The sequence below is a fragment of the Sorex araneus genome, chromosome 6 (genome assembly GCF_027595985.1).
Source record: "Sorex araneus isolate mSorAra2 chromosome 6, mSorAra2.pri, whole genome shotgun sequence".
Taxonomy (NCBI): Eukaryota; Metazoa; Chordata; class Mammalia; order Eulipotyphla; family Soricidae; genus Sorex; species Sorex araneus.
This window is the reverse complement of record NC_073307.1, coordinates 97,402,568-97,425,285: the sequence shown is the minus strand read 5'-3', so window position 1 is coordinate 97,425,285 and position 22,718 is coordinate 97,402,568. Positions and strand designations below refer to the sequence as shown.

At 58.7% G+C, this 22,718-nt stretch overlaps 3 protein-coding genes across 5 annotated transcripts; 1 reads left to right on the top strand and 2 right to left on the bottom strand.

The window, feature by feature from the left end:
• Positions 1-305: 305 nt before the first annotated feature.
• SMDT1 (single-pass membrane protein with aspartate rich tail 1) lies at positions 306-4,686 on the bottom strand. 2 transcript variants are annotated; one of them, XR_008630686.1, is made up of 4 exons: positions 4,417-4,686; positions 2,893-3,033; positions 1,350-1,491; positions 306-500 (listed from the first exon to the last, which is right to left on the bottom strand). XR_008630686.1 is itself a non-coding variant. In XM_004610548.2 (3 exons), the coding sequence occupies exons 1-2, from the start codon at positions 4,600-4,602 to the stop codon at positions 2,896-2,898; spliced, it is 324 nt and encodes a 107-aa protein (XP_004610605.1). In that variant the 5' UTR covers positions 4,603-4,684; the 3' UTR covers positions 306-500; positions 2,893-2,895. The 2 variants fall into 2 exon arrangements, 1 of the variants encoding a protein (XP_004610605.1); XM_004610548.2 differs by lacking the exon at positions 1,350-1,491 and having other exon boundaries at positions 4,417-4,684.
• A 611-nt stretch (positions 4,687-5,297) lies between these two features.
• On the bottom strand, positions 5,298-11,561 carry PHETA2 (PH domain containing endocytic trafficking adaptor 2). 2 transcript variants are annotated; one of them, XM_055142381.1, is made up of 3 exons: positions 11,400-11,561; positions 8,787-8,861; positions 5,298-7,524 (listed from the first exon to the last, which is right to left on the bottom strand). In XM_055142381.1, the coding sequence occupies exon 3, from the start codon at positions 7,509-7,511 to the stop codon at positions 6,732-6,734; it is 780 nt and encodes a 259-aa protein (XP_054998356.1). In that variant the 5' UTR covers positions 7,512-7,524; positions 8,787-8,861; positions 11,400-11,561; the 3' UTR covers positions 5,298-6,731. The 2 variants fall into 2 exon arrangements, with proteins under 2 accessions (XP_054998356.1, XP_054998357.1); XM_055142382.1 differs by lacking the exon at positions 11,400-11,561 and adding an exon at positions 9,818-10,329.
• Positions 11,562-11,655: 94 nt separating this feature from the next.
• NAGA (alpha-N-acetylgalactosaminidase) lies at positions 11,656-20,389 on the top strand. The gene is made up of 10 exons (XM_004610731.2): positions 11,656-11,754; positions 12,132-12,218; positions 12,882-13,017; positions 13,568-13,739; positions 14,513-14,690; positions 15,727-15,821; positions 16,053-16,214; positions 18,602-18,799; positions 19,378-19,521; positions 19,806-20,389. Exons 2-10 carry the CDS (start codon positions 12,203-12,205, stop codon positions 19,938-19,940), a joined length of 1,236 nt encoding a protein of 411 aa, XP_004610788.1. The 5' UTR covers positions 11,656-11,754; positions 12,132-12,202; the 3' UTR covers positions 19,941-20,389.
• Positions 20,390-22,718: the final 2,329 nt, after the last annotated feature.

Sequence of the window (22,718 nt, the reverse complement as noted above, 5' to 3'; positions counted from 1 at the left end):
CTCATGTGGTTCCCTAAGTCCCGCCAGGAGTGACCCTCAGCAGTCAGGAGAAAAAGCCCTGACCATTGCTGGGTGTGGCCAAGAAGAAAATAAAGAACAATTTTTAAAGCCTATGTAGTTTTAGTGAGGGAAAGATGTTAAATAGTTCCCAGGCCCCCATAGTTCTCTTTGTGGCTCCGTACTGGGCCCTGAAGTTAAGAGATTAGAAGTCAGAGTTCTCTGTTCAGATAGTAAAGAAAAGCAGAAGAAGCAGCAGTAACTACAGCCTTGAGTTGAGAAACCAGCCATCACTCAGTCTACAGAGCTGATATTTATTCTGTTTATTTATAATCTGATGGCGTTCAGAGGAAAGCACAGCTCAGGGAACCTCACGGGTCCCATGGATCTGGGGTGTGGTCACAGACCATGCACGAGGCGTCACTGATTTGAAGGAGAGGCTGTGAGCATCACCATTTCTTCAGGAACTGAGGGCTTGTGTCGTCTTGTACCTCTTCCATGCCCTTAAAGAAGGAAAGCAGCAGTGAACAAAGTGGTGTCCTGTCCACATCCTAGAGGGCGGTACAACAGTCCTGTCCACACCCTAGGGCAACAGAACAGTGCTCTGTCCACATGCTAGAGGAATCCCAGAGTAGTTTTACCACACAGGGCAGTAGAAAGGTTTGGAGTATATTTTCATTCATTTCCTGAATACTCGTCAGAGACCTCCCATGTGGGTTCAAAGGTATTAAAACTTCCTTGCCAGTAATAAGCTCATGATCTAGTGGAGTTAGGTGTGGGCGCATGCTTAAGCATGTAGTACTAGGTACTGAAAGAGGAGCAGGTCAGCCAGAAAGCACAGATTTACTGACAAATGAGGGAAAATGAAAAATCAGTAAAAATAAGAGCAGTCAGAAGTCGTTTTCTGGGGCTGGATAGTACCAAGGGTAGGGCACTTGCTTTGCATATGGCTGGTCCAGGATGGATCCCCAACATCCCACATGGTCCCCCAAGCACTGCCAGATGTAGCCAAAAAAACAAAGTGCTTTCCTGGGCCAGAGCGTACAGGGGTTAAGGCTTATGCCTTAGATGTAGATGACCCAGGACTGATCCCCAGCACACATCATCTGTCCACAAATACCACCAGGTACTGCCCTGGAGGCTTCCCTACCCCTCTGGCACAGCCAGGGTGACCCCAGCGTAATACCTGGCACCACAGGGCCTGAGCTGCACTGCATCCTTGGACCCTCTCACTGCCAGGTTGGCCGAGAACTCCGGAGGGGCCCTCAGGCCTCCTGATCATTGCTTATGAGGTCCAATAAAATAAATAATGTCCTAAAAAGAAAACTTGGTTTAAGAAAGAAAAAAACCACCTTCCAGTTAGGAGGAACAGCGAACCCGTGCTTGAAGTTGGATAATAGCATAGTCTGGAGCTGAGAGAAGTCCAACAGGGAAGCTGCCTGCACTGTACACGGCTGAGTTCGCTCCCCAGCCCAGCACAGGGTTCCTCGGGGCCTGAAATAGAGCCAGAGTAAACCTTGGGCACTGCCAGGTGTGGCCCCAAAACAAAAGAATGGAGTATAATTCAAGAAATAGTGAACTCTGGGAGAGGTTTGTGGTTGGGAGTGTAGATCGTGGGTGTGGCCAACCTTGAATGCCAGAGTAATCATAAGGGTTTTATCGACTATAGTAATGCGTCAAGCGCTTATCAGAGCACCTGAAGTCAGCACAAGCAAGCTGAATGGGACTGGCTCTGGGCGCAGGTGAGAGTCTTCAGGAGCCAGGCTATGGCGCCTGTGTGCACACTACTTGTGCAGAGCTTAGAAATCAAAACCAGGGCTGGAGCAATAGTACAGCGGGTAGGGCATTTGCCTTGCACACAGCCGACCCAGGTTCGATCCCCGGCATATCATATGGTCCCCCAAGCACCACCAGGAATAATTCCTGAGTGCAGAGCCAGGAGTAACCCTGAGCATCGCTGGGTGTGGCTCAAAAAGAAAAAAAATAATAAATCAAAACCAGTGGCTGGAGTGATAGCATAGGGTAGGGCATTTGCCTTGCACGCGGCCAACCCAGGTTCGAATCCCAGCATCCCATATGGTCCCCTGAGCACCGCCAGGAGTAATTCCTGAGTGCAAAGCCAGGAGTAACCCCTGTGCATCGCCGGGTATGACCAAAAAGCAAAAAAAAAGAAAAAAAAAAAAAGAAATCAAAACCAATGGGTGAAAGTAGCCAGGAGATGGAACAGACTCAGAATGATCTCTCTCATATGTGGAATAGAAAGAAACCTCGTACGGGAATATCAAATGCCCAATGGCAATAAAAATAAAGAGCAAGAGAACAGGTCTTGGAGTAGGAGTGAAGGAGATAAGTTAGGGAAGGGAACACTAGGACAATGGGGGTGGGGGAAAGTGCCTGCCACAGAGGCAGACTGGGGGGAGGGCAGTAGGCATTGGTGAAAGGACTGGTGTTGGAATGATGTACACCTGAAACTCGATCATTAATATCTTTGTAACTTCCCTCCTCCAACAGAAAAGGCAAACCAAACAGCAGGGGTGGGGGGAATGGCTCAAAGGGCTGGAGCACATACTTTGCATGTGGGAGCCCCAGGTTTGATTCCCACAGGTTAACACATAAACACACCCCAGACAGAGCAAAATATCTTTCAAGCAGGTGGAAGCAGCCAAACTGCCACAGTTGACGGGGCCGGAGCAACAGTACAGTGGGGCTCGGGCTCTTGCCTTGCACACAGCTGACCTGACTTCAATCCCTAGCACCCCGATAGTCCACCGAGCCCACCAGGAGTGATCCCTGAGCACCGCTGGCTGGGCCCCCCTCCACCCAAAAAAAAAAAAAAAAAGCTGCGTCACAGTTGAGATGCCTCACCTGGCACTCCCCAGGGGAAAGGCAACATACCTGTTAATCATCGTCATCGTCATCCTCTGGGACAAAAATGTCATGTTCCTCAAGCAGGGCAGCAAAGTTCTTGCTAATGAGTGTCCCGACATAGAGGAAGGGGATCACGATGGAGAAGACGCGGAGCAGGCCGAAGGACATCTGCGGAGGGCCAGAGAGCAGCTGAGTCCAGCGCGCACCCGGCTAGGACAGAAGGCCTGGCACTCTCGGCAAGCCTGCTGTGAAGCCCAGACCCCGCATAAGAAGTGATTTTAAAATCCTTGGAAATCAATTCAAAGAGGGGAAATGGTTTTATGGTCTTACTTAAGGTGGATACTGGAAATCAAAATATAAGACTTTCTAAATGAGTGCAGTACCTGATAGTTACTTGCAGGTAGAGGAATTGCACTACAAACAGAGTTAAGAGCTGGACTCTGAAGGGGTGTTTTGCAGGTTTTTAACTAACAGTTTCCCTGGTGCCTGAGACATTTTAATTTGTCACATTAATTGTACATACATCTATCTTGAAAAAACAAGTTTTCCTTCACATTGGCTATTGAGATGGCCTGGGGGAAGTGTCAATAAAATCTCCCTATTTCCTTGTATTTTCATAGTTTCAGAAAACTTTTCCAGCTGTGCCTTTTCTAAGACATCTTTTCCCCGATTCTTGGGAAACCCTGAACTCGCCAGATTAATTGGGAGTATAAGGGCCTGTCTGCATTTTGCTTGGATCTATCCAAGCAAAGTTTACTGAGGGCACGCGATAGCATCCTGTCTTGGGTGGTCGGGCAGGAAGGAGAGTCGGATTCCAGGTCCAAACTCAGCCTCGAGACACGGGCTTCAAGACTGCCCGCCACGCCCCCATTTATTGGGTAAAAACAATCATTCCGCTGATTCTCTGCAAACCTCGCGGAAGTACAAAAACACACTTAATAGGTCAAAACATTTTTTAAAAAAATGGGAGCTAGAGAGAGCAGCGGGTAGGCCTCTTGAGCATCCTAGGTGTGGTCCCAAAACAAAAAAGCTTTCAAGGTCTGAGGGCCAGAAAGATAATACAGCGAATAAGGCGCTGGCTTTGCACGCGGCTGGACCCCGACACTACATACGGTGTCCGAGCCCGCCTGGACAGAGTCCTGAGCACCGCGTGGAGGGGAAGGGACAAAAAATGACATGAAGTGTCCCACGTACTCTATTTTCAAAGTCTTCCCATCTCATCAACTGGGGGAACACTACGATGTGGCATGATGTCTATAGTGGACGCATAAAGCCGAACTCCGGAAAACGTGTTTACTACAAAATGCCACTTTTCTCAGCTCTTCCCCCTTCCCTTGTTCTGTCTCCAAGCAACTCCGGGCTCTGAACGCGACTTTTCCTCCCACCTGTCAAAGTTAGCGGCGCATTAGCGCAAATCTTTGTCCTTGATCCGTCTTCCGGTCTAAGCAGGCGTACGATTGGCCTCTGCTGCTATCAATCAGCGCCGACCCACGCACAAGCCCCATGCGATTGGCTTCAGCCCCTTCGCCCCGCCTCCAGGCAGACACTCACTTTCACCGGCTTGGGCAAAATGGCGCCGCTGCGAGTAACGATGACTGACCTCGACGGTACCAGGCTCCGACCCAAGCCGCCCGGTCCGGCGGAGACATCTCCAACGTTTTGTAGGTTCTGCCCGCGCCGGAAAACCCCAGACCGGACAGGTGCCAAAGCCAGCCAGCGAGCCGCTCCGGACGCCATCGTGCAGCTCCGCCCCTAGCCCGGCACCGGGACCCCACGCCCTGCCTCGGCGACGCCCTCCGGAAGAACGCCGCCCCAAGCCTCGCGAGCCTTCAGGGTTGAGGCGAGAGGCCCAGCCCTCACGCTTGCGCAGTGCACACGTCCCCGGGCGCCGGGGAGAGGCGGGGACCGGAGATCCGGAGTGGTGACGTCACAAGACGCCGCGACCGCGGGCCCCGCCTCCCCGGCCATGATGGCTGCTGCAGTCGCCTGTGACCTCGGGTACCTGCCCTTATGCCTCCCGCAGTACAGTAGATGGTTGTTGAAATTTTAAAACATCACATTAAGCGAACCTGACAGCTGTATTTTTGTTTCTAATCCTTTTAAGGTAGCGGCCAAATTTATTCTGAATTTCTCCAACCCCCAATACGTAAATGGTTCGAAATTTCATATCCATGACAAGGTGCGTGTTATCCATAAAGATGTGTCTGAAAAGGGTGGAGATTGGACCTTTTTTTGTTTGTTTGTTTGTTTTTGACCCATACGCGGCATTGCTCAGGTTTTTTTCCTGACTTTGCGTTCAAGGATTATTCCTGGTGAGCTTGGAGGACCATACAGGGTATCGGGGTCCCCTGTCAACGGGTGCAAGGTATTGTGGCTTCCTTTCAGAGCCACTGTCCCGGTGATTGCTGATATAAACAAACCAAAAATGAATAATAAAATCAAGTTTTTATTCATATATAAAAAAGAACAAGATCAAAGAGCCTGTAGTGTCTGCGTGTATGACAGGTGCTGTGGAGCCGGACAGCCCTCTTCTGGGGAGCAGGAAGGAGCCCTGGACCCTGGGCAGCGGCTCAGCTTCCTGGACTTGAGGTTCCCAACTGAAGCCACTGGAACTGGTTGGGCCTTGGTCACAGCACCCAGAGAGCCCCATAAGGGAGAGAGGGGCTAAGACAGGGCAGATTGTGGACATGGGGGACAGGACTTGGTCTGTGCCGGGCTCTGCATCTTCATCCAGCCACTTCCTGGCCCCGTCAGCCCAGCTACTTTGCCTCCCAGAACATTCAGGAAAGAACATAGTTGTCCTCTTGCTGCTGAATAGCTCAGAAAGAGTTTTGGCATATACACAGAAGGGTGGCAGCAGGGCTGGAAATTCTGCCAGCGGTGGACAGGACCAGAAATACCTCCTTGGGGGCCCCGGTGAGAAGTTTATTACCGGGGTTCTAGGGATCCGGTGCCCAGAGCTCTTCCAAATGCCCAAGACTGGGAAGAAACCAAGTAATAAAGCTTATCTTTGGCTGTCTCTTTGGCACTCCAGGAGTTGGCTGCCAAGGACAGAGGGCAGAGTACAGGAAGGTTTCTGCCGTTACCGCAGCAACTAGCACCGCTGGGGGGGATGTCCTGTTGATGGACAGCCAGGGCCCCCGGCACTTTGAAGCAGAACAAAACTCTTTGTTGTCTGAAGGCCCTCTTCCTCCAAAGGGCCCCACCCCAGTTGCACAACAGGGGGCCCACACCCCCACCTTCCCACCATTGGTGGGAGCAAGGTCTTGGGAAATCTGGTCTCTTAAACTAGGCTGCAGGGCTGCAGACAACTTCTGGTCCTTTTTTTTTTTTTTTTTTTTGGCTTGTTGGATCACACCTGGCGATGCACAGGGGTTACTCCTTGCTCTGCACTCAGGAATAACCCCGGGCTGTGCTCCGAGGACCACATGGCATGCTGGGAATCGAACCCGGATCGGCCGCATGCAAGGTAAACGCCCTCCCCGCTGTGCTATCGCTCCAGCCCCCAACTTCTGGTTCTTGAATGCACACAACTCTTGACACTGGAACATCGAAAAAGGGCAGGGCGTGACAGGCACTTCTTGCCCCTAAGTAACAGGTGGGCCAGCACCATCAGACATGGATTTCCTGCACTGACAGCTGAGCTATGACATGTGCTCTCTGGGCCTTGGGGAAGGGCTGGGAGGTGTAGATTCCTCGGGCCTCTCCAGGACGGGGAGCAGGAGAAGGCTGGAAAGCAGTGGGGAAACGTCCCCTTAAGAAACAGCAACTTCAGGAATGAGTAAACATAAACGTGTAAAATCGCGAGGGCGGGCGTGGGCCAGGCCGGGTGTCCTGGCCAGCAGGACAAACCCGAAGGGCCTGGCTCAGGGACTCTCCTGCTCGTCACATTGTGACTGCTGGCCCTGCGCCCTCTGCAGCCACCCGCGCCTCAGTGCCAAGATCTCCTGGCCGTACCAGTCGTGCAGGGTGGAGAAGCAGGAGGTCTCGGGGGACACAGGGCTCTGTCCCCTGCCAAGGAGGAGACTGGCGGGGCCCTGCGGCTCCCACTCCACCATGCCCCGCCCCACGGACCTGCTGCCCCCCTCCCCGACCAAGCCCAGAGGGCTGCAGTCCCTGGAGAGGGAGTGGCCGTTCTCCAAGGCCTGCGAGCAGCCGTCAGGAGTCTGGGGTCTGCAGCGGGAGCTGGCAGCTTTCCAGGAGGCGCGCCGGTGGCACGCCAGGCTGTGGCGGGCCTCGCGCAGCTGGCTCTCCAGCTCCCGCACTACCAGGCGCATGTAGCCGAAGTTGGCCCTGGACAGCACCTTCAGCCAGGCCTCCTGCGCCGCCAGCCCATCCGCCGCCAGCACATGCGGGCGCACCCCGGGGGCGTTGAAGCGGATGGCGAAGGCGAACTCCTCGGGCACCGGGGCCTCGGCCAGCTCCACCGTGCAGCCCTCCAGCACCACCAGGCCCAGCGGGGTGCGGCTGTCCGGACTCTCGAAGGAGAAGAGCAGGTTGCCCTTGAGGACAAACCAGCACCTCCGGCCAGTGCCACTGGGGGTGGAGGGAGTCCCGGGTCCCCCCCAGGTGCGCAAGAAACCCGTGTGGTCAGCTGGGGAGTCGCTCAGTGCATAGTGGGTCACACTTCTCTCGTTCAGCTTCATGGCTCCCCTAGAACTGGGAGAGGGGAGAGGTGGTCAGGGGGGAGGAGTGCTGGGAGGAGGGAGAGGCGGTCCCAGGGGGAGGAGGACTAATGGGAGGAGGGAGAGATGGTCAGGGGAGGATTAGTGGGAGGAGGGAGAGGCAGTCAGGGGGAGGACTCGTGGGAGGAGGGAGAGATGGTCAGGGGAGGATTAGTGGGAGGAAGGAGAAGCGGTCAGGGGGAAGACTGCTGGGAGCAGGGAGAGGCAGTTGCGGGGGAGGACTTCTGGGAGGAGGGAGAGGGGATGGGGAGGACTGCTAGGAGGGGGAGAAAAAGAGGGAGGAGTACTGCTGGGAGGAGGGAGAGGCAGAGGCGGGTATTGGGGGAGGCCTGCTGGGTCTGGAGGGGGCCTGAACCCCTGCCTAGTGTCCTCTGGTCTCTATCTCCCTGTGGGGACGGGCTGGCCTGCCGCCCTCCCAGAGGGGCCGGTTTCGAGAACCGGCCTCAGGGTGCAGAGAAAGGCTGTGACTGTCAGACTGGGGAGGGGTGGCTGGGTACTGAACCACATTTCTTCCAGGATGAGGGGTTGTTTGGGACACACCCCGTGGTGCTCAGGGGTCACTCCTGGGAGTGCTTGGGGAACCACATTTCGGGTGGGGATTCATACCAGGGTTGTGGGTGCAGACGTCTAACCCTGGGTACTAGATCTCCAATTCACCAATCCAAAGTACCTTTGTTTTCTGTTTTTGTTTTGGGGTCACATTCAGCAGTGCTCAGGGCTTACTCCTGGCTCTGTGCTCAATGAGCCACTCCTGACAGTGCTCGGGGAACCACACTTAGTGCTGGGATTTACCCTGCACGAGCCCCATGCAGGGCAAGCATCATGATCCCTGGACTAGGCCTCAGGCCCTCAACCACTTTTTTAAAAATTAAAAAAAAAGGGGGCCAGAAGAACTAAAATAGACCCCAGCTCCCCCTCCCATGATATAAAATCTGTGAATTTAGCTCATTCCCTAATCAGAGGCCCCCTCAGCTCCTGCCCTGAGGCCCTCCGGGGCTATAGCTGTCACCTGCAGCTACCCTGTCATCTGTGTGAGAGCCTGTAGCCTGCAGGGGAGACTGGGGGTGATGGCTGTAATTCTGTCACCTTCCTCTTCATGAAGCCCCAAAGTGGCACCTGATCCGAGGGTCCTGACTTAGGAACCCCCGAGGCCCAGGTCACCCAGGCAGGAAGAAGAGCCTGGCTTCCCGATTCTCCCACATCCCTGGGGACAAAACTGAGCAGTGACCCACTTACCAGCAGACCTCACTGGGCTTGGGCCTCTCTGGTCCGGATGCTCAGCTCAGGCCTGGGAGCGCAGGGCCCCGGCACCTGCAAAACAGACGCCAAGCCCCCTCAGTGATCAGGATGCCCCTCAGCCACTGAAACCACCTCCTCCCGCCTTCTGAGCACTGAGGGCCCCCACCAAGGCCCACCCAGGAGAGCTGTTCATGAGCAATTGCAGGCATCGGGATACACACACACACACACACACACACACACACACACACAGAGGCTTGCAGCTCCTTACAGTTTATGGCTTCTGTTATGACCCCAAATATCCTGCCTCCTGCAGGGCTCAGGAAGCGTTTGATTGGTCTGAGGCCACAGCCGGTGATGCTCAGGGGTTACTCCTGGTTCAGGAATGCCCCCCCCCCCGCCCCGCAGCATAGGGGGTGCGGGGGGGAGGGGGTGTTGATAAGTGTACTATCTCCCAGCTCAGCAAGTTTCTATTGTATCACCTGAAACTTCCCGGTGGGCCAAACCGTGACCCCGCTGCTGCACCGAGCCAGCGTTCTGGAAAGGAGACACCCGGGGAGCAAACTTTATGATAAATGTAGGGGCCGTTCTAGGCCGGGTGGGGGGGTCAAGAAGGAGGCGGCGGCGGCTGAGAGGAAGGGGGAATCACGGGCGTTTGCGCCAGTCTCCGCCAGCCCCGGGTGCGAGGCTGCTGCCCCGGCTGTTCCCGAATTCTTTTGTTGCAGGGGCGGGGGGCGGGGAGAAGGAGCGGGGCTGGCCCGAGCTGGAAGGCCCCGCGGCGGACCCCCGCTCGCTGCAGCCTCGGTTTCCCGGTGCTGGCAACGAAGCTGCCACGTCCCCGCCGGCCACGCCCTCCCGGAGCCGCCTTCTCCCGGAGCCCGCCGGGCGGCTCTCACCTCCGCGCGCGCGCGGCCCGCGGGGCAATCCCGGCTCCGGACCCTCCCCCCACCCCCCACGCGCTGCTCGGCCGGCCGCTGCCCAGGACCCCGCCGCGAGAGCCCCCAGGCCGCTCCCCGCCCGGGACTCACCAGGCCTCGGGTCCCTGAAACCTCCCCCTGGATCCTCGCGGGCGGGAAACTGAGGCCCGAGAAGAAGCCGGCACGCTTCTGGCCCCCAGAACTGGGCAGGCGCGGGCAGCCTCGAACCCAGGGCCGGCGGCCCGAGAACCCCGCGGCCTCCGGATCGACCCTCCGGCGCCCCGCTCCCCGCCCGGCCGGCCCACTTCTCCGGCGGAGCCAAACCCGGGGCGGCTCCGGGCGCCTCCTCTGGGCGGGCCACCGCGCTGCCCAGCCGCGCGATAAGACCCCCCAGCCCCGCTCTGGGACGACCGGTTTCCGCTCCTGCCCGCCAGGGGCCTGCCAGTCCACCGTGGCCCCCCACTTTGGTCTGGTTCCGCTGCGGCTGGTCGCTGGAACCCCCCAAGCCAGCTCAGGACCCAACTGGTGTCCCCCTCAAAGCTCGCAGAGCCTGCAGCCAGCAGAGCCCTTGCAGCTCACCTGACCGCTGGGTGGCCGGGCCGCTGGGCACCTTCCCATCCCCACAGGCCCCAGGCTCGCAGGGGTCTCTGGCTCATCCAGGACACCCACTTTCTCCATGGCACTAACCGTCCCCAAATTCCTGTTTCCCCGCTTAAGGACCGGGTCTCAAACTTAGTCCATTCCTTCTGGAAGCCCCTCCAGCTGTTGAAGGAACCACCAGGTCATGGGTTGGGGGGTGGGGTGGGGAACTGCCTGCAGGTAAAGGGTCAGGAGGCTTCCCTGAGGAGGGACACTTGCAAAAAGGAAAAAAAGGAAAGAACTGGGCCAGAGAGAGAGAGAACTCAGTGGGGAGGACGCTTGCCCTGCCCAGGGGCCCCAGGTTCATCCCAGCACCACATACGGTCTCCTTGAACCTCACCAGGAACTGAGCACAGCTGGGTGTGGCCCCCAAACCAACCCAACAACCAAAGGAAACCTGGAAGGCACTTGAGGTTATCAGTTCTGCCAAAACCTGAAGGATGAGCATTCCAGCAGGGAGGACAGGAGGCATGTGCAAAGGCCCAGAGGCACAAGACTGAAAGGGGTGGAGGGTGGAAGGGTGAGGTGGGGAGGGAGCAGAAAGGGATTGGGTCAGACCCCACGAAGAATTCTGACTACAGGCAGGATGAACAGCCACCCCAGGGGTCCACGGAGGTGTGGCCTGGGCTAGGGTTTCCCCATCTGCTTGGCACATTGGTGGGTGGTGGGGGTGCTGGGGGCACCCGCGAGAAGTTTGAAAGCTCTATGAACGCACGATACACACGGAAGCCCCCTTGCTTGCTTTTCCCCAACAGGCTGGGGGTAGGGGGGAAGGGAGAGTGCAGGGCGGGTGCAGCAGCCCCAAGCTGGGACCCCTGGAGGAAATCTTGCCATTCCCCTACGCCAAGGAGGGGGCAGGGGCTGGGTCCGGGCCCAGGGATGCTCGAGAAGCTGCGGCCATGCAAGAAAAGGTGAGAGCACTGAAGTTCCCAGAGACTCCATCAATATTCGACTAAGGAGAGAGGGGCGGGAGGGACAGAGAGCGGCGGGGGTGCCCGGCGGGGGCAGGGGGCGCCCCTTCTTCTCCCGCGCCCGTTTCTCCCCAGCAGCTTACTACTTCGGGGCCTCGGCTCATTTCTTCCCAACCCAGGGCCTCCGCCGGAATTCACGCCACCGTGAGAGGCCGAACCCCGCGGAGGGGCCAGGCCGAAGCCCCTTCGGGGAGCGCCGCGCTCAGGGTCCCCCAGAGCCAGCGCGCGCGGCCCCGCCTCGGCAAGCGCGCCCTGGCGAAGTGGGCGGGGCCCGGAGCGGGGCGGGGGCGGGGCTTTGTTGTGGACGTTCTGATAGGCTCGCGGGCAGGGGCGGGCTGTCGCCGGGCCCCGCCCCCCAGAACGGTAGGTCGAACCTTGCGATTGCCCAGCGCGCGGACTGTGGGCCCCCGACGCTGGAACGGGCGGCGGTTCCGAGCGGTAAGAGTCGCGGGCTGGGTGGGGGGGGTTCCCGGGAACGGAGGGGAAGGTCCCCGTGCCGACAGAGCCAGGCCCCGTGGGAGCCGGGAACCCGGCCCCGGCCCACTCCCTGGGCTCTCCCAGCTGGTCGCTACCTGGCCCCCCCCACCCCCCGGCGGGGTGCAGGGCCGCCCATGGGTGCTGGGGCTCCCGACCCTGCAGAGATATGCGGGACAACGGCTCCTGGTTGAATATTCCTTAAGCCAGAAAGGATTAGTAAACGGGAAGTGGCGGCTGGGGGAGGCGGGTGGCGGTGGGGCGGCCCCGTGCGCTCCACGCCCCGGGAAGGGCAGCCGGCGATGGTGACACCCCACCTCGTGCTTTTTTAACTGTTTTAGCTTCCAAAGTTCAACACTTTCAAGTGTCCAAAGCGGAGCAGATCAGGTGCTGAGCCGCGGGGTCCAGAGCAATGCTGCTGAAGAGAGGTACCTGCCGGGCCCCGCGGGGACGGGACACCCAGGGGTGGGACACCCTCGGGGCTGGTTCCTCTTGCTCTGTTCTTGGAATTAGACCGGGGAAGGAGAAGGAAATGACACCACCTAGGAATCAGTTTCCCCCACAGGAACCTCTCCCTCCCCCTCCAGACCCCAAAATACAGAGACCGCATCTTCTGTGACAGTCACATAAAGTCCCCCGCAGGAATTCCGTCAATTCCATCTCACAGGGAAAGTGCTCCCGCAGGAAAGGCAGGATTCCAGCCTGCTGATGGCTTAAACCCTTCCGAGGCCTCTTGGGGGTTGGGAGAGGTGCTGGTCTGAGCCCCAGCAGAGAGCCTGGGTGAAGACCCCAAGGTCCTGTACCCCACAGTGCCGGGTTCTATCTGAGCAGGACAGGGAGAGCTGGGCAGGGTATGGGAAGGATTTCATCTCAGACATCATTATTGCAAGTTCCCACACTGCTGTGGCCACATCAAGTGGCCCCCCCAGGTCCCACTCCTTTTTTTCCACGGGCACCGGAAGTTGGGAGTGGGAGAAAAGCCAGATTCTGTCTCTAGCCCAGGGATCTGGTTCCCCGTGTGGTGCTTATGGATGGGGGTGGGGGGGCCATGAAGGCCCACACAGTCGCGCCCCCCCCCGCCCGCTTCGCAGTGCTCCTGCTGACCCTGCTGGCCCAGGTGCAGACGCTGGAGAATGGGCTGCTGAGGCGGCCGCCCATGGGCTGGCTGGCCTGGGAGCGTTTCCGCTGCAACACAGACTGTGATAAGGACCCCAAGAACTGCATCAGGTGAGGACAGCACATACCAGGCCTGCCAGGGGAGTGGGACGAGGGGATCAGAAAAAAGGGCAGCAGGCCAGGGTGCCAGGACTGTGGGGAGGGCGTTTGCCTTGCAGGCAGCCAACTGGGGGTTCTAGCATGGGCCTCTCCTATGGTCCCCTGAGCTCTGCCAGGAGTGATCCCTGAGGGCAGAGCCAGGAGTAAGCCGAGGGCAGCCCCCCAGGCTTCCCGCCTCTGCTCCAAGGACCACCTGCCGCCTGAGGGGACTTCTGAGATCACCTGGTGCTGCCTTAGGCCCTGGCTGCTGGGAGCTAACCCTGAGGCTTTGTGTTGGACCCAGCCCCCGAGGTCATCTAGAGGAGATCCCTGGCAAGGTGGCCCCCCACTGGCCCCATGACCTAGCCCTGGTGTCTTCACCTTTGCTGAGAATAAACTCAGATTCACCTTTTGAACGTCGGAGGTGTCTGCACAGCTTGGGCACAATGAGGCCGGGGCGGGGGAAGAGACAGAGTGAGGGCCTTGTCCACTGAGCTGCCCCTCCCTCCCTCCCCATGGCCAGCGAGCGGCTCTTCATGGAGATGGCTGACCGGCTGGCACAAGATGGATGGCGGGACCTGGGCTACGTGTACCTCAACATTGACGACTGCTGGATCGGCGGGCGCGATTCCACAGGCCGCCTCGTACCCGATCAGAAGCGTTTCCCCAACGGCATTGCCTTCCTGGCTGACTACGTGAGCCCCGGGGCCCACTCCATCCCGGGGCCTGGCCCATCCTTCCACCCTGGGAAGCTCAGCCTGACAGGAGGAAAAATAGATGAATTTATTAGTTTGGGTGCATAAAAGGGCTGGGGGTTCTTTTCTTTTTTTTTTCTTTTTCGGGTCACACCTGACGATGCACAGGGGTCACTCCTGGCTCTGCGCTCAGGAATTACTCCTGGCGATGCTCAGGGGACCCTATGGGATGCTGGGAATCGAACCCGGGTCGACCGCATGCAAGGCAAACGCCCTCCCCACTGTGTGATTGCCCCAGCCTCAGAGGCAGTTTTGTTTGCTTGTTTTTCTGGCTTCCAAGCAGTGCTCAGAGGCCCCCCCCCCCCGGGCACTCCCGGCAGTGCTCAGCTCTGACTAGGCCCAGCAGTGGTGGCGACCACCCGCGCCATCCAGGTGGTGCCTGGCAGAAATTGAACCGAGAACAACTGCATGCCAGGCACAAGCCCGGCCAGGAGGCAGTTCTCGAGGTGATAGCAGAGCGCTGGCCTCTCATGCCCCCGGGATGGCAGAGCAAAGGCCTGGAGGCCGACGTGACCTGTGGGTGAAGTTTGTGTTGGACGGAGGGGCAGGACCCAGGTGACAGGCAGGTCAGGGCCATATCCGAGGACCCTTGCCTGTAGGACCCACTTGGCGGGGGAGGGGGGTGTTGCGGGTTTAATGGGGCTGGTCACATGCCCCTCCAGGCTCCCCACGGGTCCGGCCTGAGTGTCCCCTGCCCTCCCCCCCACACACAGGCTCACTCCCTGGGCCTGAAGCTGGGCATCTATGAGGATCTGGGCAACTTCACCTGCATGGGTTACCCAGGCACCACGCTCGACAAGGTGGTCCAGGACGCCCAGACCTTCGCCGAGTGGAAGGTGGACATGCTAAAGCTGGACGGCTGCTACTCGACCACCGAGGAGCGCGCCCAGGGTGCGCCTGGAGTGGGGTGGGGAGACCAGGGGGCAGTAGGGTGGACGAGGGCCGGCCGGCAGGGCTGTCTGTCTGGCCCTGGGAGGGTCGTTTCCCGGCTCCCCTTGCCCAGTGACTGAGAGGGGGGTGTCTCCCAGATCCCCTATCAACGTGGGGTGGGACTCAGGAAGTATTTTTTTTTTCTTTTTGGACCACACCTGGCGATGCACAGGGGTTACTCCTGGTTTTATTTTTTTTTTTTTTTTGCTTTTTTGGGTCACACCTGGCGATGCACAGGGGTTACTCCTGGCTATGCACTCAGGAATCACCCCTGGCCGTGCTCAGGGGACCATATGGGATGCTGGGATTTGAACCCGGGTCGGCCGCGTGCAAGGCAAACGCCCTACCCGCTGTGCTATCTCTCCAGCCCCTGGTTTTTTTTGGTTTTTTTTTTTTGTGCTTTTTTTTTGGGTCACACCCAGTGATGCTCAGGGGTTACTCCTGGCTTTGCACTCAGGAATTACTCCTGGCGGTGCTTGGGGGACCATATGGGATGCCGGGGATCGAACCCGGGTCGGCTGCGTGCAAGGCAAACGCCCTACCCGCTGTGCTATCGCTCCGGCCCCTTACTCCTGGTTTTACACTCAGGAATTACTCCTGGCAGTGCTCGGGAGACCACATGGGATATTGGGAATCGAACCCTGGTCAGCTGCGTGCAAGGCAAACGCCCTACCCTATATACTATTGCTCCAGCCCCGTGGCAACCCTTTTTTTGCTGGGGGGGGCCACATCTGGCAAGGCTCAGGGGTTCCTCCTGGTTTTGTACTCAGGACTCACTCCTGGCAGTGCTCGGGGAAACCTATGGGATGCTGGGGATCGAACCCGGGTCAGCTGCAAGCAAAGCAAATGCCCTCCCCACTGTGTGGTCGCTCCGGCCCTTGCAACCCTCTTTGGAGCCTCCGTGTCCTCACATTTGAGGGAGGTTTTGGCCGAGACCCCGAATTTCCTCCTGGACCTCCTTGATCCTGAAGTGTGAGGAGGGGTTGTTCTTCTCCAGGGTACCCCAAGATGTCGGCTGCCCTGAACGCCACCGGCCGCCCCATCGCCTTCTCCTGCAGTTGGCCGGCGTATGAGGGGGGCCTCCCCCCGAAGGTGAGCGCGTGGCTCCCCCACGCCCCGTGCAGCCTCCTGGCTTCCTGTGCAGCCAGACAGTGGGGCTCTGGCTGAGAGAACGGGGGGTGGGGTGCAGTGGGGCGCACTGTGGGGCGGAACTGAGCCTCTCTCCCCAAAGCCTGGATCCTCTGAGCTTCCCCGCCCCCGCCCCCCTCCCGCACCCTTTGCAGGCCCCGGGGCCCAGTGTGACAGGTGGGCTCTGGCTTGCAGGTGGACTACAAACAGCTGGCCAACATCTGTAACCTCTGGCGCAACTACGGAGACATTCAGGACTCGTGGAGCAGCGTGCTCTCCATCCTGGACTGGTTCACGGCCCACCAGGACATCCTGCAGCCCGTGGCCGGCCCCGGGCACTGGAACGACCCAGACATGGTAGGAGTAGGGGATGCCAGGTGTCACGGGCCTGTACCCCCCCAACCCTGTGCTCTGGGACACTCAGCATGGGGGACCCACATTGGGTGCAGCTTGGGCCTGTTTCTTCCGTTCGGTTCCCAGAGCCCCTCCCTGCCCGTCGGAGTTCTCGGGGGCCCCTATTGTCGGCCGTCTGCTCCTTAGCTGTGCTGCCTGGGGCCCCAGGATTGAACTTGGGGTCTCTTCCCACTGAGCTCCATCCCGCACCTCTCTTGGTCCTTGCGACCCAAGATGTATCTGCTGTGACTTTCCTATGGGAAGGGCTACACCTAGGGGTGCCCAAAGCTCGCTCCTGGCAGGGCCTGGGGGACCATACAGGGTGCGGAGACTGAACCTGGGTTGACTCTTTTTTTTTGCTTTTTGGGTCACACCCAGCGATGCTCAGGGGTTACTCCTGGCTCTGCACTCAGGAATTACTCCTGGTGGTGCTTGGGGGACCCTATGGGATGCTGGGAATCGAACCCAGGTCAGCTGCGTGCAAGGCAAATGCCCTACCCGCTGTACTATCATCGCTCCGGCCCCTGCTGTGACTCTTGTGTGCAAGCAGCATCATTTCTCAGCTGGGTCACGAATTGCCCACTTGCCCACTTTCTTGTCATTCCATCATCCCTCGGCTGTTCTCCCCACCCCACCTCTTCCTCCCCCACCCTCCTGCAGGGCCGCAGCTTCCCTCAGAGCCTGTGACTTACCCGCGTGCTGTTTTTCATGCAGCTTGAGAGCGGCCTGTCCTGTGGCCCAAGGATGATAATTGCAAAACCCAGGGTCCATGGCAGCTCCAGAAAAGACGGGCCTGCTGTGGGGATCTAGTCCCAGCTCTGCCGCTGCCCAGGGCCAGTGGCTCCATTTTTGTGAGCTTCCGTTTTCATCTGGCAGATAATGAAGCTAGACAGATCATGCAAAGGAGTAGGGTATTTGCTTTGCTTTGCATGTGCCTGACCTGGGTTCGATCCCTGTTCACTCCATATGGTCCTCCAAGCCTGCCAGGAGAGATTCCTGGGTGCAGAGCCAGGTGTGGTCTCAAAACAAAGACGAGGAAAAAAAAAATGAGACTTACTAGGATCGACCTGAATAGGGTGGTTTTGTGGGCTCCGTGGGGGCGACCCTCCGTGGGACAAACACAGGGGCTGAGACTGGCAGTGAAGATGCCACCAGCCCACATGAGCAGTAACTGGTCATGTCCCATGGCTCTTTGCCTCAGGTGAGGGTCCCACAGTCCTGCTGCTGTGGTCAGTGGGTGGCTGGCTGGCATCAGGAGCACAGACTGTCCAGCTCTGGTTTGCTGCATTCCTGTCCTCGTCATTGTCACCCCGGCAGTGGTCAGGCCTTACTCCCAGGGATTATCCCTGGTAGTGCTCAGGGTTTGAACCCGCATCAGTCACATGGAAGGTAAACCCCCACTATACTGCAAGAAATATTTTTTAAAAAGTATAAAATAGAAGAAATATAAAAGGGGCTGGAGCAATAGCACAGCAGGTAGGGCATCTGCCTTGCATGCAGCTGACCTGGGTTCGATTCCCAGCATCCCATAGGGCCCCCTGAGCCCCGCCAGGAGTAATCCTGAGTGCAGAGCCAGGAGTAACCCCTGAGCATTGCTGGGTGTGACCCAAAGAGGGAGGGAGGGAGGAAGGGAGGGAGGGAGGGAGGGAGGAAAGAAAGAAAGAAAGGAAGGAAGGAAGGAAGAAGAAAGAAAGAAAGAAAGAAAGAAAGAAAGAAAGAAAGAAAGAAAGAAAGAAAGAAAGAAAGAAAGAAAGAAAGAGAGAGAGAAAGAGAGAAAGAAAAGAAAGAAAGATAGATTACTTCTTTTGGTGGGGAGGAGGGCACTTTATGCCATACCCAGACAGGCTCAGGAGTGACCCCTGGCAGTGCTCAGAGGACCAGGCCAAAAATGAGTGCTGGGCATCGAGCCGAACCATGGTCGGCAGCATGGCACGGCAAGGGCCTTAGCCCAGCGCTACCTGCCGGCCCCTCATCCTCCCCCTATGTTGGCCTGTGGCTGCAGGTCCCATTGGATCCTCCAAACTGCGGACACGGCTGGAGCCAGTGATCAGCCACCCCCGCTGCTCGGTGACAGCAGTGCCGGGGGGGGGGGGGGAGGCGGTGCTCAGTGGTCGAGCTTGTCCCTCTGTGCGAGCTCCCACCTTCCTTCCGTACTCCCGAAACATGACTGAAATGGGCTCAGATGGAAAGTGACTCGGTTCACCTGAGGGCTGCAGCCCAGGGCCTGGTGTTGGCAGTCTTCCCTCCCCGCCGTTTCCCTCTTCTCCTGCCTCGGCTGCCAGCTGGTCCGCCCGCCCTGCCAGGGGTGCCAGGGTCGCCGAGGGTCGCAGCGGCCTCTCCTCTGCCCGCAGCTGCTCATTGGCAACTTCGGCCTGAGCTTCGAGCAGGCGCGCTCCCAGATGGCCCTGTGGACGATCCTGGCCGCGCCGCTCTTCATGTCCACGGACCTGCGCACCATCAGCCCCCAGAGCGTGGACATTCTGCAGAACGTGCTCATGATCAAGATCAATCAGGACCCCCGAGGCATCCAGGGACGCAGAATCATCCAGGTAACGGGTGTGGGGGAGACAAGGGAGACACTGATGCATCGGGCCCTCTGCAGACAACACGGCGGGGGCCGGCGGGGGGGCGCCAGGCTGTGGGTTCCACCCAGCTGTCCACTTCCCCCTTGGCGGGAATAGCAGGTCCAGAGCAGGCCAGCGCCTGGGGTTCAGGGTTTGGGGACTGGGGCTACACAGAAGCCAAGAAACCAGTCCCTGTTGTGCGTGGGGTGCCTGGCTGATGCACCTCAGGGGGGAGGGGCTCCCCCTGTTCCCCGGGGGAGCAAACTGTGACTTAGATTTTATTTTATTTATTTATTTTTTTTGCTTTTTGGGTCACAATTATGATGCTCAGGGGTAACTCCTGTCTTTGCACCCAGGAATCACTCCTGGCGGTGCTTGGGGGACCATATGGGATGCCAGGGGTTAAACCTAGGTCGGTGGCATGCAAGGCAAACACCCTCCCCGCTGGACTATTGCTCAGGCCCCATCCTACTCCAGATAGGGAAGGGGGGGTACCCAGCTCTCCAGGGAGAGCTGGGAAGGGGCGGGGAGGAGCCCAGCCAGTCACCACCTTCCATCCCCAGGACACGGACCACATAGAGGTGTTCCTGCGGCCCCTGGTGAACCAGGCCTTCGCCGTAGTGTTCTTCAGCCGCCGGACGGACATGCCGTACCACTACAGCGTCTCCCTGGACCAGCTGATCTCCAACAACTCCACGGTGTATGAGGTAAGTGTGAGCAGAGGACGTGTGACTGGGGTGGTCCTCACACCCCCACCGTTTCCCAGAGACCCCCGGGGCAGGGGCTGGCACTGTCCACTGCCCACTGCCCTGGGCCTTGCAGGCTATGCACACTGAGCTCTGGGTACGGCGGACACCGGGCACTGCCCCTCGCTGCGGGTTCGTGCTCGCCGCCCCCTCTCTCTGGACCCCCCGGCCCGCATCCATGGGGCAGCGGTGGGGAGTCGGGGGAGTTGGGGCCAGCCTCTCGAGTCACCCTGCCGCCTCTGCAGGCCCAGGACGTCTACACGGGTGAGATCATCAGCAATCTCAAGCATAGCACCAACGTCACCGTCACCATCAACCCTTCAGGGGTGGTCATGTGGTACCTGTACCCCCTCCAGAAGCTGGAGCGAAGCCAGCACTGAGGAGCTGGACGTGTGACAGGCCGCTGCAGCATGGACTGGGCCTGGACCGGGCCGCCACCTCAAGCACCGAGGGCCTAGCGGGCCGGGCGCCCCGCCACCCAGCGGCCCCATCAGACCCCACATGCAACCGCCAACCTTGGGGCCAGGGGCCACCCAGCCCTGCCCAAGCGTGCGTCCTCATGGAAATTCGAGGTGTCCCGTGGCCTCTCGACGCCTGGGCCAGCCTGCTGGGCCCCCAAGGCACAGTGACGGTGCCCTCGGAACTCCCACCAGCCCGATTCTCGCTGTGAAGTCAGGATTCGGAACCGGTCTCGCCAGGAGGGGAGATGGAAGCTGGTTGGGATTAGGAACTGGGCCTTCCTGGGGGGGGCAGGCCCTGCAGCAGGCTGACCCTGCTGGGGCGGGGTCCCCGGTGCCCTCAGGTCACCAATAAAGCCATATTCCGTCAAGTCCTTGTCTTGGGGACAGAAGCTCCCCAGCACCCCCCGGCTGCCCGTTTCCCCTCCCGAGAGACGGGGACCGTCTCCTCAAGCTGAAAGTGCCCACAGGCCTCCCATTTCGGTGCCCGCCCTGCTCTGCCCGCCGCAGCCAGGGCTGTGAGGGCGCGGGGCCTGGTCTGCAGGCTTCGGGCCTCCGTCCCGGATGCTCGGGGCGTGTCTCTGTCCCCAGGCCCCGAGGCTGGTACCTTCACTTCCCTGCACCTGATGTCCCCAGGGCTTCTGTCCAGCCTGGCCGCTGCCTCCCAGGAGTGTCCGTGAATGGCTGCAGTTTGAGTGCCAGTGAGAAGCCCCACCAGGCACTACCCCAGAGAGGACGGGCAGGGGAGATGGGTGCAAGCTTTTTGGTGTTTGTTTGGTTTTTTTTTTTTGCTTTTGGATCACACAGCGATGCTCAGGGGTTACTCCTGGCTCTGCACTCAGGAATTACTCCTAGTGGTGCTCGTGGGACCCTGTGGGATGCTGGGAATCGAACCTGTGTCAGCCACATGCAAGGCAAATGCCCTCCCCGCTGTGCTATTGCTCCAGCCCCTCCGCGTTGTTTTTAACCAACTGGTGCCAACCTTTTATGAACTTTTTTGGGTTTTGGGGTCATACCCAGCGATGCTCAGGGGTTACTTCTGACTGTGTGCTCGGGAATCATTCCTGCAGTGCTCGCGGGACCATATGGGATGCTGGGGATTGAACCCAAGTCAGCCACAATTGCTACCCACTGTATCATTTTAGCCCCAAGATGTTAATTTTGGGGTTTTTTTGGGGGGGTCACACCGGTGATGCTCAGGGGTTACTCCTGGCTCTGCATTCAGGAATTAGCCCTGGCAGTGCTCAGAGGACCATACGGGATGCTGGGGATCGAACCTAGGTTAGCCGCATGCAAGGCAAATGCCCTCCCCACTGTAGTATCACTCCGGCCCAAACTTTTATTTTAAAACGTATTTGAGCTGCATCAGGAACCTGAGGTGTTCGTCTGGGTTCGTCTGAGCCACTGCCACAGGAAGGGGGAGGGAGGAAGGGAGGGAGGGATGAGAAGGAAGGAAGGGAGGAAGAGGAGAAGGGAGGGAAGGAAGGGGAGGAAAGGGTTGATGACAGTATCAGGTTCACATTTCAGCTCTGATAAGCCAGACCCAGCCACTAACCGCGTCCCCTTCCACACCAGTCCCCCTCTTGCTGACCTCTCAAGCTGCCTCGCAGCAGACGGATCGTGTGAGACCTCAGGGACAGCTGCGGGGGAGACGCGACTAGCAGTGACTGGGGCTCACCTGAGTGGCCCTTTGCCCCCACTCACCGCTTGGAATGTGTGTGTCACCAGCCTTCCCCCGGCACCCCAGAAGCCGCCCCAGGACGTTATCTCTAAGCTAAAACATTGTTCAGACCGTCTGCACCAGGCGCATGACCCGGGAAGGGCCTCGGCCGAAACTTTTATGGTTTGGAGGGTGGACGCAGACCCGGGAGAGCTGCAGAGCCATGGGAGTTACTTAGTCCCCTGGGACGGTCTGCCCTTTGCCTTCGTGTCCCCTGGCCCTGCGTGCAGGCAGGTCAGCGCAACACCTGGGAGGTTCCTGCAGTGAATATTCAGCCTTGAATGCTCTCCCGTGCACGCACCGCGCCCAGGTTTAATTCTAGGCACTGCATATGGTCCCCGGTACTACCAGGAGTGAGCCTGGAGCACACAGCCAGGAGCAGACCCCGGGCACTGTGGGTATGGACCCCCAGCTTCCCCCAAGTTAAAGACAAGCGAGTCCTTCCGCGACCTGGGAAGCTACGATGTTAGTGTGATCACGAAAAGGACAAGACTATTGGCTCCGGGTATCTAAAACAGGCAACCCCAGAGAAAGAGCGAGAGCTGCGGCTGCCAGGAGTTCGGGCACACGGGAAGTGGGGAGCTGCTTAGTGGCTATGGTCTGAGCTTTGCAAAATAAATTATTTTTAGAGGCTCACTGCATAAGAATGTGAATAAAGTTAACGCTGCTGAAGGGTATGCCCGGAAATGCTTCTTCAGGCTGGAGAGACAGAGAGCACCGGTGTCAAGCAGCTGCCTTGCACGTGGTCAACTCCAGCCCCATCCCTGGCCACTCACATGGTCCTGAGCGCTGCCAGGAGTGAGCCCTGAGCACAGAGCCAGGAGTGATCCCTGAGCACAGAGCCAGGAGTGATCCCTGAGCACAGAGCCAGGAGAGAGCCCTGAGCACAGAGCCAGGAGTGAGCCCTGAGCACAGAGCCAGGAGTGAGCCCTGAGCACAGCCCGGTGTGGCATCCAAATGATAACAAAAATGCTAAGATA

What these genes read in the sequence shown, in the direction of transcription:
- SMDT1 (XM_004610548.2), bottom strand. Translation starts at nt 4,602, where the DNA reads ATGGCGTCCGGAGCGGCTCGCTGGCTGGCTTTGGCACCTGTCCGGTCT. An exon ending in TTTTGCCCAAGCCGGTGAAA is followed by an intron (nt 3,034 to 4,416) that starts GTGAGTGTCTGC and finishes GGCCCTCCGCAG; the next exon opens with ATGTCCTTCGGCCTGCTCCG.
- PHETA2 (XM_055142381.1), bottom strand. Translation starts at nt 7,511, where the DNA reads ATGAAGCTGAACGAGAGAAGTGTGACCCACTATGCACTGAGCGACTCC.
- NAGA (XM_004610731.2), top strand. An exon ending in GACCCCAAGAACTGCATCAG is followed by an intron (nt 13,018 to 13,567) that starts GTGAGGACAGCA and finishes CCCCATGGCCAG; the next exon opens with CGAGCGGCTCTTCATGGAGA. An exon ending in TTGCCTTCCTGGCTGACTAC is followed by an intron (nt 13,740 to 14,512) that starts GTGAGCCCCGGG and finishes CCCCACACACAG; the next exon opens with GCTCACTCCCTGGGCCTGAA.